The sequence below is a fragment of the Canis lupus genome, chromosome 9 (genome assembly GCF_048164855.1).
Source record: "Canis lupus baileyi chromosome 9, mCanLup2.hap1, whole genome shotgun sequence".
In the NCBI taxonomy this organism is placed as follows: Eukaryota; Metazoa; Chordata; class Mammalia; order Carnivora; family Canidae; genus Canis; species Canis lupus.
Window position 1 is genome coordinate 75,088,773 of NC_132846.1, and position 16,119 is coordinate 75,104,891.

Genomic DNA, 16,119 nt, shown 5'->3' on the forward strand with positions numbered 1-16,119 from the left:
TCATTTTGTGCAGTTATGACTGTGGAAATATGAAGTTCTCATCTGTGAGAAGTGTTATCTTTTCATTTCTGTTTGTTTTTTTTTAAAGGCTTTCCTGAAAGTAGGTCATTTTTGTATCGTATTTTATCTCCCATTGAAATTGACAACCACATGCAGAATAATGAAACTAGACCACTCTCTTGCACCATACACAAAGACAAACTCAAAATGGATGAAAGATCTAAATGTAAGACAAGATTCCAACAAAATCCTGGAGAACACAGGCAATACCCTTTTTGAAATCAGCCACAGTAACTTCTTGCAAGATACATCCATGAAGGGAAGAGAAACAAAAGCAAAAATGAACTATTGGGACTTCATCAAGATAAGAAGCTTTTGTAGAGCAAAAGATACAGTCAACAAAACTAAAAGACAATCTACAGAATGGGAGAAGATATTTTCAAATTACGCATCAGATAAAGGTCTAGTTTCCAATTTCTATAAACAACTTTTTTAACTCAACAGCAAAGAAACAAACAATACAATCATGAAATGGGCAAAAGACAGGAAGATAAATCTCACAGAGGAAAACATAGACATGGCCAACAAGCACATGAGGAAATGCTCCGCATCACTTGCCATCAGGGAAATACAAATCAAAACCACAATGAGATACCACCTCACACCAGTGAGAATGTGGAAAATTAACAAGGCAGGAAACCACAAATGTTGGAGAGGATGTGGAGAAAAGGGAACCCTCTTGCACTGTTGGTGGGACTGTGAACTGGTGCAGCCACTCTGGAAAACTGTGTGGAGGTTCCTCAAGGAGTTAAAAATAGATTTGCCCCGCGACCCAGCAATTGCACCGCTGGGGATTTACCCCAAAGATACAGATGCAGTGAAATGGCAGAACACCTGCACCTCAATGTTCACAGCAGCAATGTCCACAGTAGCCAAACTGTGGAAGGAGCCTCGGTGTCGATCGAAAGATGAATGGATAAAGAAGATGTGGTTTATGTATACAATGGAATATTTCTCAGCCATTCAAAACGACAAATACCCAACATTTGCTTTGAGATGGATGTAACTGAGGGGATTATGCTGAGTGAAATACATCAATCGGAGAAGGACAAACATTACATGGTCTCATTCATTTTGGGGAATATAAATAATAGTGAAAGGGAATAGAGGGGATGGGAGAAGAAATGTGTGGGAAATATCAGAAAGGGAGGCAGAACATGAGAGACTCCTAGCTCTGGGAAACTAAATAGGGGTGGTGTAAAGGGAGGTGGTAGGGGTGATGGGGTTTCTGGGTGACGGACATTGAGGGGGGCACATGATAGAATGAGCGCTGTGTGTTATTCTATATGTTGGTAAATTGAGCACCAATAAAAAATAAATTTATAAAAAAAGGAATTTAACACTAAATTTTTATTTTTGATGTTATATAAATGGATCATTTTTGTTAATTTTATAAAGATAATTTTTTGTTACTATGTGGAATCATCACTGTATATGTTGATTTTATATCCTGAATATTCCCTAAAATCTCTCATTAATTCTTAGAGTTTTTGGAGTTAATGGAGTTTGCTCATGTAGCAGATCATGTCATATGGAAACAATAATGTTCTTCCTCTCTCCTGATTTTATTATTTTTATAATTTTATTTCCTAATTTGCCTTACTGAGTCTTTATCTTCTTGGGGCAGAAAGATTTTTCTTCTATTCTTCTGGTTTCTGTATCTGTTCTAATATCTCAGTAGATATAAGACAAATCTAAGGGAAGATTAATTTCATTTTCTTGTGCAGGAGCTATGTAAAAACGACACCCAGACAATGACCACTGTAGGCAGCTCTTCTGTCTGTTAGACAATACGACATTGCGTTTGTGGATATTGAAGCCCAGGATTTGTGTTTGGGTCACTTAATGAGTAAAGAATGACAAGGGTTGTTTGCAGAGGTTTCTGGGCCCTATGTTCGCTATTCTGATTCTGAGGATGTTTCTCCAATTCTGCTACGTGGAATTAGTTGATCACACCACAGATTTACTTCCTGCCATTAGGTGGACTCCATTTTCATGTGTGGACTTAATTTCCTGAAACTGCTTCACTAACAGTAAGTTCACGTGTAAACTATGCAATAGAATGGCAGAGCTGAGAGATATTGTTGACACCAGGTCATGCCACCAAGGTGGTGTAGAAACCCTCTAGAAAAATGGTTGCATATAAATATATAGATAAAGGGTAAACAATTATTGTAGGTGTTTGAGGGTTTCCAGACATAAACTCACCTAGAGGAACCTCCCTTACCTCCAGAGAGAGAACCATAGAAGTAGGTGGTAGTAGGCTGGGGATATAGGGTACCAAAGTCAAATCCAGTCATGAGGTGTCACTTCACAGCAATCAGTATAACACAACTCTGTAAAGAGGTGGTAACACTCAGATACTCCAGGGTCACCACAAACACAACTTGTGGAAACACCAGAGCATCATTACTTGCGTTCATGTGTAACTATGGCCGTACCCTGTTCAGGCTTCTGTAACATTATTCAAGGACTGGATGGATGAAACTACAGACACTCATTTCTCACAGTTCTGGTATCTGGGAAGATTGAGGTCCAAGCGCATGGAGATGTATCTGCAGAGGATCCAGGTCCTAGATGGTCCTTTCCCTATCATCTCATGTGGAATCAGGGAGCCGAGTCTCTCCCAGGCCTGGTGCATCAGGGCAAAATTTGTTCAATATATTGTAAAGTTAAATGAGACTTCTCACTGATAATCATAGTATATCAGTTACAGGTGTTGAAGAGAAGAGTAAACATCACTGAAGGGCTTCATCTCCCATTCTTTGGAAGGTGCCATTGTATTTTCATTGTATACAGAATATTTGTCTTATATAAGGTGAAATTAACACCCTGTTGTTTACTTTCTTTTTTTTTAAAAGATTTTATTTATTTATTTATTAGAGACACGGAGAGAGAGGGAGAGACATAGGCAGAGGGAGAAGCAGGCTCCATGCAGGGAGCCCAATGCAGGATGCGATCCTGGGACACCAGGATCATGCCCTGGGCTGAAGGCAGGCACTGAAATGCTGAGCCACCGAGGCATCGTTGTTACTTATCTTCTTTACAGAATGAGTGTGATGAATATGGATGCCCAATTTACAGGAGATTGGCATGTGACGGTTAATTCCATGTCTCAATAGACTGGCCCATTTCTGCCCAGATTAAATCTATTTTCAGAGGACGTCTGAGATAGTCATTGCAGAGACTGATATTTGCATCATTATCTCTGTGTATGTGGGCAACTTCCAATTCTTTAAGTTTCCTTTTAATTTAAATTCAATTGCCAACATATAGTAAAACACCCAGTAATAATCCCTTCAAGTGCCCCCCACAGTGCCCGTCACCCCATACCCTGTCCACCTCCCCTTCCACTACCATTTGTTCATTTCCCAGAGTTAGGAGTCTCTTAAGTTCTGTCTCCATCTCTGATGTTTCCCTCTCATTTTCTCTGCTTTCCCCTTTTTTATTTCATTATTTTTAATATTCCCCATGAGTTAAACCATATAATGTTTGTCCTTCTTCAATTGACTTACTCCACTCAGCATAATACCCAACAGTTCCATCCACGTTGAAGCAAATGGTGGGTATTCATCCTTTCTAATGGCTGAATAATATTCCATTGTATACATAGACCACATCTTATTTTTCCATCATCTTTCGAGGGGCACAAAGGCTCCTTCCACAGTCTGGCTATTGTGGACATTGCTGCTATAAACGTTGGGGTGCAGGTGTCCTACTGTTTCACTGTGTCTGTATCTTTGGGGTAAATCCCAAGTATTGCAATCACTGTGTTGTAGGGTAGCTATATTTTTACCTATTAGAGGAACCTACATAAAGTTTTCCAGAGTGGCTCCACCAGTTCAGATGCCTTTGAAACCTAATCCATTACAGAGACAGCATCACATCTGTAATTGTAGGGGAGTTAAAAATCAGATAATTTGTCTTATTCACCATCTTCCAGATTCTGAACTGATGAGGGCCCCGGAGGTCCTGATCATTTCCCCAGATGGTGAGGTTCTCAGGGATATTGACACCCCAAGGCAGAAAATATTGAGAGATGTACTAAGTATGGATCTATTCCCAGCTACGGAAACTGCAGAGCCCGACAGGAGAGACCTCTATTCCCAGACTCACTCTGTACCTACCCCTGGGGCTGGGACCTGTTGTCAGAGGGTCCCGAGAGGCCCAAGGGATCACATTCCTCTTCATCACCAGGGCTTGCTGCTCCCCTACCTGGGGGTCCAGTATCTCAGTGCCCAGGTTCCTGAGCCCTGGGTTGTGCACAGATCTACTGTATCCAAATTGGAGCATCAGGTGCATCTCCACCAATGGTGCAAGAGGGTTCAACTTCTCCACATCCTTGCTAATATCCGCTTTTTCCTGCCTTATTAATTTTAGCCATTCTGAGCAGTGCGAGATGATATCGCCTTGTAGTTTTGAATTGTATTTTCCTGAACTTGAGTGATATGGTGCATTTTTCATGTTTGTTGGCTATTTATATATCTCTTGGGAGAAATATATGTTCGTGTTTTCAGCTCTTTTCTTGACTGGAATTTTTAAACATTGAGTGCTGAGTTTGCTAAGTTCTTTATAGATTTTGGATACTAACACTTCAAATAATTTCTAATTTGCAAATATCTTTTCCCCTTTTGTATTTTTCCTTTTAACTGACTCTTTCCTTTACTGTGAAGAACTTTTTATCCTGATGAAGTCCCAGCAGTTCGTTTTTGCCATAGTCTTATTTTCCATTAGAAATATGTCTTGTAAGATGTGAACAATATCAGAGAGGTTCCTGCCAGTATTCTTCTGCAAGATTATGAGTGACTCCTGTCTGACATGGAAGTCTTTCATCCTTTTTGAGTTTTTTGTTGTGTCTGGTGTAAGAAAGTGGGTCAGGTTCATTCTTCTGCATAGAGCTATCCAAGCATTCTAACACCACATTTGGAAGACTCTGTTTTGTTTTACTTTGATTTGTTTTCCTTTGGTATTTCTGTCTGTGTGTCAAAGATGATTTCACCATAAATGGGTGGGTCATTTCTGGATTCTCTACTCTGTTCCCTTCATCTATGTGTCTATTTTGTATCAGATCCATACTGTCTTAATGATCACAGCTTTGCTGTGGCTTTTCATAGATGGCTTTTAAGATGTTGAGGAATAATAGCCAAACTGTGGAAGGAGCCTCGGTGTCCATCGAAAGATGAATGGATAAAGAAGATGTGGTTTATGTATACAATGAAATATTACTCAGCCATTAGAAACGACAAATACCCACCATTTGCTTCAATGTGGATGGAACTGGAGGGTATTATGCTGAGTGAGGTAAGTCAGTCGGAGAAGTACAAACAATATATGTTTTCATTCATTTGGGGAATTTAAATAATAGTGAAAGGGAACATAAGGGAAGAGAGAAGAAATGTGTGGGAAATATCAGAAAGGGAGACATAACATAAAGACTCCTAACTCTGGTAAATGAACTAGGTGTGGTGGAAGGGGAGGAGGGCGGGGGCTAGGGGTGAATGGGTGATGGGCACTGAGGGGGGCACTTGACGGGATGACCACTGGGTGTTATTCTGTATGTTGGTAAATTGAACACCAATAAAAAATAAATTTATTATAAAAAATGATCACAGCTTTGTAACACAGCTTGAAGTGGGGGATTCTGATGCCTCCACATTTACTTTGCTTTTTCAACATCCATGTGGGTATTTGAAATATTTTCTGGTTACATTCAAATATTAGGATTGTTTATTCCAGCTTTGTGAAAAAACTTTGAGGACATTTTGATAGTAATAGCATTAAATATTTAAATTTCTGGGACCTCAGCATGGCTGTCCACAATGAGTGTCTTCCTTTGGCTCAAGGTGTGATCCCAGAGTCCTGGGATTGAGTCCCAAATCTGGCTCTTTTTGGACTTCCTGCAGTGAACCAGCTTGTCCATCTGCCTCTGTCTGCCTTTTTCTCTCATGAATACATAAATAAAATATTTTAAATATATGTTGATTTCCTTGGGTAGCATAAATATTCAAAAATATATTTTCTTCTAATCCTTGAATATGGATTTCTTTTTTCTTTAGTTCTTCATGTCTTCCTCAATTTCTTTTCTAAGTTTTCTACAGTTCTCACAGTACAGATCCTTTTTTTTTTTTCTTTTTTTTTTTCCTTTATTTTTTTTTTATTGGTGTTCAATTTACTAACATACAGAATAACACCCAGTGCCCGTCAAGATAAGAAGCTTTTGCACAGCAAAGGATACAGTCAACAAAACTCAAAGACAACCTACAGAATGGGAGAAGATATTTGCAAATGACATATCAGATCCTTTACCTCTTTGTTTTGCATCATGCTTAACTATTGTTATTACAATTGTAAATAGGAATGATTACTGGGTTTCTCTTTCTTATGTCTCACTGTCACTATATATAAATGTCCCTGATTTCTGTGCATTGTTTTTATAACCTGTTATCTTGCTGAATTGCAATATGAATTGAGTTTATGTAGACCTCCAGACGGTATGGAATTAATGCCTGTAGACCTGAGCCCTGTGTGTGATACCCGGACACTGTGGCCATGGAAAGCCTATGGGTTAGGTTTTCAGGTCACATTTTCCCAGGTCATCCAAAGATGCCCGTGTTTGTGGTGACTCCCAGTAATACCCTAAGGACTGAGACACCATTGGGGTTGGCTGGGTGGGCAGGAGCCTCTGTAGGAACTCAGCACTGAAGGGGAGGTCTGCCAAGATTATGTGCTGATGTAGACTGAGCTTGAACCTGGCACACCTGTCAGCCCAGGACTTGTGACCATGAGTTCATGAGTGTCCTACCAGAATCTGAGGAATATGAGGATCAATCAGAGAGTGGGGCAGAGAAATTCATCCATGGCGTTCACATACTTTCTTTTCTCCAAGCACACTGTCACATTTCAAAACAAGTGGGAAAATTTTTAACCCTGTTGCAGGCAAATCAACAGTCTCAGATTGTGTAGCACAACACTTTCCAACACTTCCCAGATAAGACCTCAAGGAGTTTCACCTTTTGTGTCCAAATAGGTTGCAAAAATCTGCACGATAAAATGTAATAAAAAAATTTTTATACAAAGTGTTTAACTAGGATCATTCTTTCTGTGTAACTGTCACTTCAAACCTTTGTAGAGAGAATGATGTGCACAAGAGTGTATTAAGTTTGTCCAAAAAAAAAAAAAGTTTGTCCAAAACCCCTGACACGTTGGTATCAGGAAGTCAGATAATCTTTGTTTGTATCACTCCTCAATTACCCATCACAGCTGCACTCTCACCAGGGTTTCTGACACTTCCAGGATGTGGGTTCTCACACTGTGTCTCGCACAGTAGTACACAGCTGTGTCCTCAGCTCTCAGACTGCTCAGCTCCATGTAGGCTGTGCTTGTGGATGTGTCTGCCGTCAGGGTGACTCTGCCCTGGAACTTCTGTGCATAACTTGTGGCACCATCTTCAGGATCAATCCATCCCATCCAATCAAGCCCTGCTCCTGGAGCCTGTTGTACCCAGTGCATATAGTAGTCAGTGAAGGTGTATCCAGATGTCTTGCAGGAGACCTTCACAGATGCCCCTGGCTTCTTAACCTCAGCTGCAGACTGCACCAGCTGGACCTCAGAGTGCACACCTGTAGAGAGGAACAGGAAGGGATGAAGTCATCCTTGACTGGGCCTGCTCCCGTCCTCAGCCTTACTTGTGGGGTGTCCCCTACCTGTGGCCAGTGCCAGCAGGAAGAAGATTCTCCAGCTGCAGTCCATGGTGAGCACTGTGCTCACAGGGGCTTCTGGAGGAAGGGTGTGCAGGTTTTGGTGATTCAGGGCACAGATATTCCTATACTCATTATCCTAATGCATCTCGGACAATTTGCATATTCATGAGATGGAGTATTTCATTCTCAAGACAAGCCTCATCTAGAGAAGGAGCGGATCATCATCACAGGACTGTGCTATGTATGAACCTGAGGCCCAAGTCCTAATCCTCATTGATGACGTAGGTCCCCTTCTAGATCCCTGAACTGTCTGCAGAAAGAATGTCTCCACTGAAGGTCTGGAAGCCACAGGACATCCTCCTCATTGTGAAGCCATCTCTGAATGAAAGAGCCTCTATAAACCTGATGTTGGCTCTGAGATCTGAATGTCTTATTCCTGGATCAGTGTGTCTCCAATATACTGCATCCAGTGAGGTAATCAGTGCATTCCCACCTCCATCTCTTCACACCTCAGATATGTAAAAGCCATGGAATTGCTTGTCCTGCAAATGTGCTCCTCATTGCCTAGAGCTTGTTAAATGCTCCTGAAAGCACAAGAGACTTAAACATCCTGTAGCACTCTCTGTCTTACTTGCATTTTATTTTTTTAATGTATCTCTTTATATATTCATGAGAGATACACACACATAGAGAGGCAGAGACACAGGCAGAGGCAAAAGCAGGCTCCACGCAGGGAGTCCGATGTGGGACTCAATCCCACCTGGGTGCCTCAGTTGTTGAGTGTCTGCCTTTGGCTCAGGGCATGATATCTGAGTACTGAGGACAAGTCCAGCATCAGGCATGCTGCATGGAGTCCGCTTCTCTGTCTCTGTGTGTTGCTCATCAATAAATAAATGCATTCTTTAAAAAATTGGCCCAAGGATGATGCCCATGGGGAAACATTCAGTTAGCCATCCATTCTTGATTTCTGCTGAGATGATGACGCAAGGTCCTGGGATCAAGCCCCTGGTCAGGCTTTGTGCTCATTGAAGAATCTTCTTGAGATTTTCTATCTGTTACCCTCAAACTCTTTTGTCACTTTGTCTGAAATAAATAAATAAATAAATAAATAAATAAATAAATAAATAAATAAATGTTGGGGGCAAGATCATGAAGGAGTATGGGTCCTCAACTCACCTCGTACCAGCAAGTAATATAGATAACATTTTTAAATAGATACTGGATATTAGCCCTTTATCTGATAGGTTATTTACAAATATCTTCTCCCATTCAATAGGTTACCTTTGAGTTTTGTTGACTATTTTGCTGTGTATAGCTTTGAATCTTGATGAAGGCCCAATACCTCACAACCAATAGGAAGAAGATACAAACGATTTTAAAAACATATTAGGACCACTCATATGCCAATAAATTAGGCAATCCAGAAGAAATGGATGCTTTTCTGGAAAACCACAAATAAGCAAACCTGGAACGAGAAGAAATAGAAAACCCAAACAGGCAAATAACCAAAGAGGAAATTTTTTAAAGATTTTATTTATTTATTCATAGAGACAGAGGGAGAGAGAAAGAGAGAGAGAGAGAGAGAGAAAGAGAGGCAGAGACACAGGCAGAGGGAGCAGCAGGCATCATACTGCCTGATGTGGGACTTGATCCAGGGTCTCCAGGATCATGCCCTAGGTTGCAGGTGGCGCTAAACCCCTGCAACACCAGGGCTGCCCCCAAGGAGGAAATTGAAGCAGTCATCAAAAACGTCCCAAGACACAAAAGTCCAGGGCTAGATGGCTTCCCAGCGAAGTCTATCAAACATTTAAAGAAGAAGCCATACCTATTTACTAAAGCTGTTCTGAAAGATAGAAATGGACAGAATACTTCCAAACTCTTTTTATGAGGCCAGAATCACCTTAAATCCAAAACGAGACAAAGAATCCACCAAAATGGAGAATTATAGACCAATAACCCTGATGAACACAGATGCAAAAATTCTCAAAAAGACACTGGCCAATAGGACACAACAAAATGTTAACAAAATAATTCACCATGACCAAGTGGGATTTATACCTAGAATGCAAGGCTGGTTCAACACTTGTAAAGCAATCAATATGATAGATCACATCAACAAGAGAAAACAAAAAGGAACCATAGGATCTTCTCAATAGAAACAAAGAAAGCATTTGACAAAATACAGCATCCATTCCTGATCAAAACTCTTCAGAGTGTAGGGATAGAGGGAACATTCCTCAGCATCTTAAAATCCATCTATGAAAAGCTCACAGCAAATATCATTCTCAATGGGGAAACACTGGAAGCCTTTCCCCTAAGATAAGGAACAAGACAGGGATATCCACTCTCACCACTGCTATTCACCATAGTACTAGAAGTCTTAGCCCCAGCAATAAGGTAACAAAAAGAAACAAAAGGCATTCATATTGGCAAACAAGAAGTCAAAACCAAAAAAGAAAAAAAGAAGTCAAACCTCTGTTTTCACAGATGACATGACACTGTATCTAGAAAATTCAAAAGACTCCACCCCAAGATTGATTGAACTCATACAGCAATTTGGCAGTGAGGCAGGATACAAAATCAATGCCCAGAAATCACTTCCATTAGTATACACTAGCCTTGAGATTAAAGAAAGAAAAGTTAAGGCATCAAAAAAATCTTAAATTGCACCGAAAAGCATAAGATTCCCAGGATTAACCCTAACCAAAGAGGTAAAGTTTCTATACCCTAAAAACTATGGAACACTTCTGAAAGAAATTGAGGAAGACACAAAAATATTGATAAATATTCCATGCTCATGGGTTGGAAGAATTACTTTTGTGAAAATGTCAATGCTACCGAGGGCAATTTACACGTTCAATGCAATTCCTATCAAAATAACTCGGACTTTCTTCAGAGGGTTGGAACAAATCAACTTAAGGTTTGTGTGGAATCAGAAAATACTCCAAATAGCCATGGGAATACTGAAAGGAAAATCAGAACCGGGGGCATCAGAATGCTGGATTCCAAGTTCTACTACAAAGCTGTGATCATCAAGACATTCTGGCACTGGCACAAAAACAGACACATTGAATCAGTTGCACAAAATGGAGAACCAGAAGTGGACACTGAACTCTATGGTCAACTAATATTCGACAAAGCAAGAAAGACTATCCACTGGAAAAAACAAGAATCTCTTCAATAAATGGTGCTGGGAAAATTGGACAGCCATGTATAGAAGAATGAAACAGGATCATTCTCTTACACAAAACACAAGATAAACTCAAAATGGATGAAAGATCAAAATGTGAGACAAGATTCCATCAAAATCCTAGAGAACACAGGCAACACCCTTTTTGAACTTGGCCACAGTAACTTCTTGCAAGATTCATCCATGAAGGCAAGAGAAATAAAAGCAAAAATAAATTATTGGGACTTCATCAAGATAAGAAGTTTTTGCACAGCAAAGGATACAGTCAACAAAACTCAAAGACAACCTACAGAATGGGAGAAAATATTTGCAAATGACTAGATAACAGACTAGTATAGGACAAATAAGAGGTCAGACCCTGTTTAAGTGTTTCTGAGTGATGTCCCCACATTCCCAGTTTCAATGGACTAAACAACAGATGCTCATTCTCACAGCTCTGGAGTCTGGGAAGTCTAAGGTCCAGGTGCAAGCAGATGTGGTGTCTGGAGTGCCCACGTCCTAGCCCGTCCTTTCCGTGTCACATCACATGGGGCCAGGGGGCATGGAGCTTCCCATATCCTGATGTATAAGGTTCCTGATCGTATCATGAGGCTCCATCTCCTAACCTAATTGTTCCCCTAAGGCCCCAACTCCTTCTTCCATCACATCGACATTTGGTTCCAACACGGGGATCGTAGAGGTGACACACAGTTAGCTATATCAGCACCCAAAGGATCCATGAGTTATTCCCTGCAGGTGGAAGGTCCTCCCCCACTTTTGTTCTCTCATAATTGTTAAGTGGAATTTCTCATCACACAGTATTGTTGAGTGTTACCTGCTCACTCCCTGATCTCCAACACCCCATCCTTTCTACCTGCCCCAAAATGGGAAATCAGGAGGAACACTTGACTTGACATCAGGGAAATACAAATGAAAACCACACTAAGATCTCACTTATACAACTCAGAATGGATAAAGTAACAAGGCCGGAAACAATAAATATAAGCAAGGATATCGAGAAAGTGTAACTTTCTCTTCTTTTGGTGGGAATGCAGGCGTGTTTAGCCACTCCAGAAAACAGAATGGAATGTCCTGAAAAAGTGACTAATAGAGCTACCCTAGAACACAGGCATTCCACTACATTTTATTAACCCCAAAGACGCAAATTTAATGTAATTAAGGGACTCTTGCACCCCAATGTCCACAGCAACAATGTCCCGAATAGCCAAACTGTGGGAGGAATCATGATGCCCTTCTACAGAAGAGTGATAAAGAAGATGTGGAAGGAGCTTCGGTGTCCATTGACAGATGAATGCATAGAGAAGATGTTGGGACATTACTCAGCCATTAGAAATGACGAATACCCACCATTTGCTTCAATGTCGATGGAACTGAAGGGTATTATGCTGAGTGAAGTAAGTGATTTAGAGAAGGACAAACATTATATGGTTTCACACATACAAAGTACATAAAAATAGTGCAAGGGAATAAAGGGGAAAGGAGATGGAATGAGTGGGAATCATCAGAGACAGTAACAGTACATGAGAAACTCCTACCTATGGGGGAAGAAAACAAGGAGTAGTGGAAGGGAAGATGGTTGGGGGGTTGGGGTATGTGGATGACAGGAGCTGAGGGGGGCATTTGACGGAATGAGTACTGGCTGTTATATGTTGGCAAATCGAACTCCAATAAAAATATACTAAATATGTGGTTTATATATACAATGGGATATTACACAGCTGTCAGGAAGGATGAATAACATGAAATCACATTTCCTTCAACATGGATGGAACTGGAGCTATTATACTGAGATAAATTAATCACAGAGAGGCAATGATATGGTCTCACCCATATGTGGAATATAGGAAATATTGAAAGAGATCATAACGGAGGAGTGAAACTTAGTGGGGTAATATTACAGAGGAAGACAAATCATGAGAGACAGTTAACTCCAGGGGTAAAAATACTGAGGGTCTTTGGAAGAGAGGGGTTGGGAGATGGGGGAACTGGGTGATGGGAGTTAAGGAGGGGACGTGATATGATGAGCACTGAGTGTATATCCACGAAGGCAAAAGAAACAAAAGCAAAAATGAACTATTGGGACTTCATCAAGATAAGAAGCTTTTGCACAGCAAAGGATACAGTCAACAAAACTCAAAGACAGCCTACAGAATGGGAGAAGATATTTGCAAATGACATATCAGATAAAGGGCTAGTTTCCAAGATCTATAAAGAACTTTTTAAACTCAACACCAAAGAAACAAACAATCCAATCATGAAATGGGCAAAAGACATGAACAGAAATCTCACAGAGGTAAATTCAATTTAAACAAAGAAAAAATGGACTTTCACCTGTCCACATTCCTGGAACATCATACATGGACTGGGAGGATCAAACAACAGACACTTCACAGATCTGGAATCTGGGACGTCTGATGTCCAGATGCATGCAGATGTGGTCTCTGGAGATTGCCCACATCCTACCCCGTCCTTTCCCCATCACCTCACATGGGCCCAGGGTGCAGGGAACTTTCCCAGTCCTGGTTTATAAGGGCCCTGATCATATCATGAGGCTGCACCTCCTTACCTAACTGTTCCCCTAAGGCTCCACCTCCTTCCCCATATCATGGGTATTAGGTTCCAACATGGGCAGGGTAGAGGTCACACACAGTAACCTGATGTCAGAACCAGAAGGATCCATGAGTTATTCCGTGCAGGTGGAAGGTCCTCCAATCCAGCTCCTCACCCTGAGGTTCCTCATTGATCCAGTAGAAGCTTCCAGTCTCTGAGCACATGGTGTATACATGACCTTCGGAACCAGATTTTGACCTTGGGGAGAGGGCAGCTTCCATCTGAGATCCGGGTAGTATCTTGGCCTATTTGTATTATTATTTAGTTTCGTGCTGCTTCCATGTATTATTCATCTCCTTTCCCTATGATTCAGACATCTGTCTACTGAGAATAACCATGTTTCTCTTTTGTCCCTCCAGTTTGATGCTTGTTTAGTGAAATTATTCTTCACACCATGTCCAGTCTGTATTGCCTGCTAGCTCCCTGACATTCCTTCCTCATTCTTCTACTCCACCCAAAGGACAAGAAATCAAACAATAACCCAAGGGTTCCCTCTCTTGATGCAGTTGGGACACTAACTCCACACAAGCCCCTCCTGGAGCAGGACGCCGTACCCACCACTGACCCACAACACACACCCAGAGCCAATGTCCTTCCCTGGCACTATCCAGGCATTTATGACGTGATGAAAGGTCTGCCTGGCTCTCATCAGACATGAAGGTGAAGGTGATGAATGGTTATACTCTCGTGATTCTGTGTGTGTGTGTGTGTGTGTGTGCATATGACCGCTGAGTCCATTTCCCTACCATGTCATGCTGGGAATCTCTCTCACTCCCCGCTGTTATTACCATGTTTGTAGAATGTCTCTTTTCTCTTGTGTGATTGGGGTTTCCTCTATACCGCGATGTGCAAGACAGCATGTTAGCTTGGGGTCCTGTGGTCCACAGTGATCGCTACTAGGACTCATTAAAAGGTTCAGATTATGTGAATGGCATTAATTGTAAATGATTAAAATTTCGGGTCAGGAAAAATTAAGCACAAGTAAGTGCAAGTGCTATAGTTGAATTCTAGGTCTCTAAGAAAGAGACTGAAGAGGTAAACACATAATCAAGTGTTCAGAGGGGCTCCCAGGGGGAAACTGCTCCTTGGAGAGGAATCCCAGACCCTGACAGGAAACCTGCCCAGAACCACCCTCTTCACCTGCTCCTGGGATTTCAAGATAGAAGTAGTGAGCAGAGCGCACCCCTTGGTGGTCCTGATCCCCTTCTACAGAGAGGATTGTGTCTGGGTTCACAATGAGTTCGTCTCACTGTGTCCTTCGCACAGTAATACACGGCAGTGTCCTCGGCTCTCAGGCTGTTCATCTGCAGATACAGCGTGTTCTTGGCGTTGTCTCTGGAGATGGTGAATCGGCCCTTCACAGCATCAGTGTAGTATGTGCTACCTCCACTATCACTAATATCTGCGACCCACTTCAGCCCCTTCCCAGGAGCCTGGCGGATCCAACTCATGTAGTAGCTACTGAAGGTGAATCCCGAGGCCACACAGGAGAGTCTCAGGGACCCCCCAGGCTTCACGAGGTCTCCCCCAGACTCCACCAGCTGCACTTCACCCTGGACACCTGCAGACACAAGACATCCTGGTCAGGAAACTGTCCCACATCCCCAGTTTCTCTCACTCACTTCCACTCACAGACTCAAGGTCTCTGCTTCTCTATGAATTACCTTTTAAAATAGCGACAAGGAAAACCCAGCCGAGCACACACTCCATGGTGGTTTGTCTCTGTTGTGTCCTGATCAGTGAATCAGGTCACCTTGGGATCCTGGGGCTGGGGCTCCTCTCCCAGCTGCAGGGTCAGGACTGGGCTGGATTAATCAGTGGAGGGAGGGCCCTATTTGCATGTCCTCTGACTATATAACCAGCTCTAGACTTACATTCGTATATTTAAAGCCAACACATGTATTGCACCACAATTCTATAGCAATTTGTGTAGATGGCCCTCTGACTATATGCAGTTCTAAGCACAGTTATTTATTAATTTCTGGGTGCATTTCAAAAGACACATCAATATAGGTCATTTTCTGGAGATATTTCATCTTGTTAGTAAATTTTAATTCTACATATTTATTTTAGGTGCTAGTGTAAATTGGATTATTTTGTTAATCTTGTATATGTAATTTGTTGTTATTATGTAGGAATATATCTTTATTTTATTTGCTGATTTTATATACTGATTTTTTGTGCTGAGCTCACGAGTTATTTCTTCCAGTTTTTATCGGCGTTTTTACTCATTGACTCTATTAATACATTGTCATAAGAAAACTAATTATTTTCTTTCCAGTTTATCACCTCTTATTTTTTTTACGTAGTTTTCTTGCCACGTTTACTGGTAGGTCTTCCAGTCTGTGGCAGAAAGCATTTTCCTCTTGTCTTCAGGATGCATTGTCTGTTTTAATCATGCCGTTGATATAAGGCAGACCTAGAGGAGACAATAAATTTCATTTTGTATGTGGATGACCTACCTAATATAAAGTGACAGTCTACAATTCCAATCAGGACAAGGTGAATCTTTATGTCTTGTGCCCATTTCTGACGGTAGTTTTCACTTTGTGGTTGTTT

The 16,119-nt window shown here is 41.4% G+C and overlaps 1 long non-coding RNA gene and 2 gene segments (V, D, J or C); all 3 read right to left on the reverse strand.

The window, feature by feature from the left end:
- Window positions 1-16,119, reverse strand: part of LOC140639527 (immunoglobulin heavy variable 3-74-like) — a 45,950-nt gene that overhangs the window by 11,219 nt on the left and 18,612 nt on the right.
- On the reverse strand, window positions 7,385-8,378 carry LOC140639589 (uncharacterized). The gene is made up of 2 exons (XR_012036249.1): window positions 7,764-8,378; window positions 7,385-7,679 (listed from the first exon to the last, which is right to left on the reverse strand). It is a non-coding gene; the product is annotated as an uncharacterized lncRNA (long non-coding RNA).
- LOC140640627 (immunoglobulin heavy variable 3-23-like) lies at window positions 9,643-15,377 on the reverse strand. The segment is given in 3 exon segments: window positions 9,643-9,660; window positions 14,811-15,121; window positions 15,225-15,377. Coding segments are annotated over 3 exon segments (375 nt in total).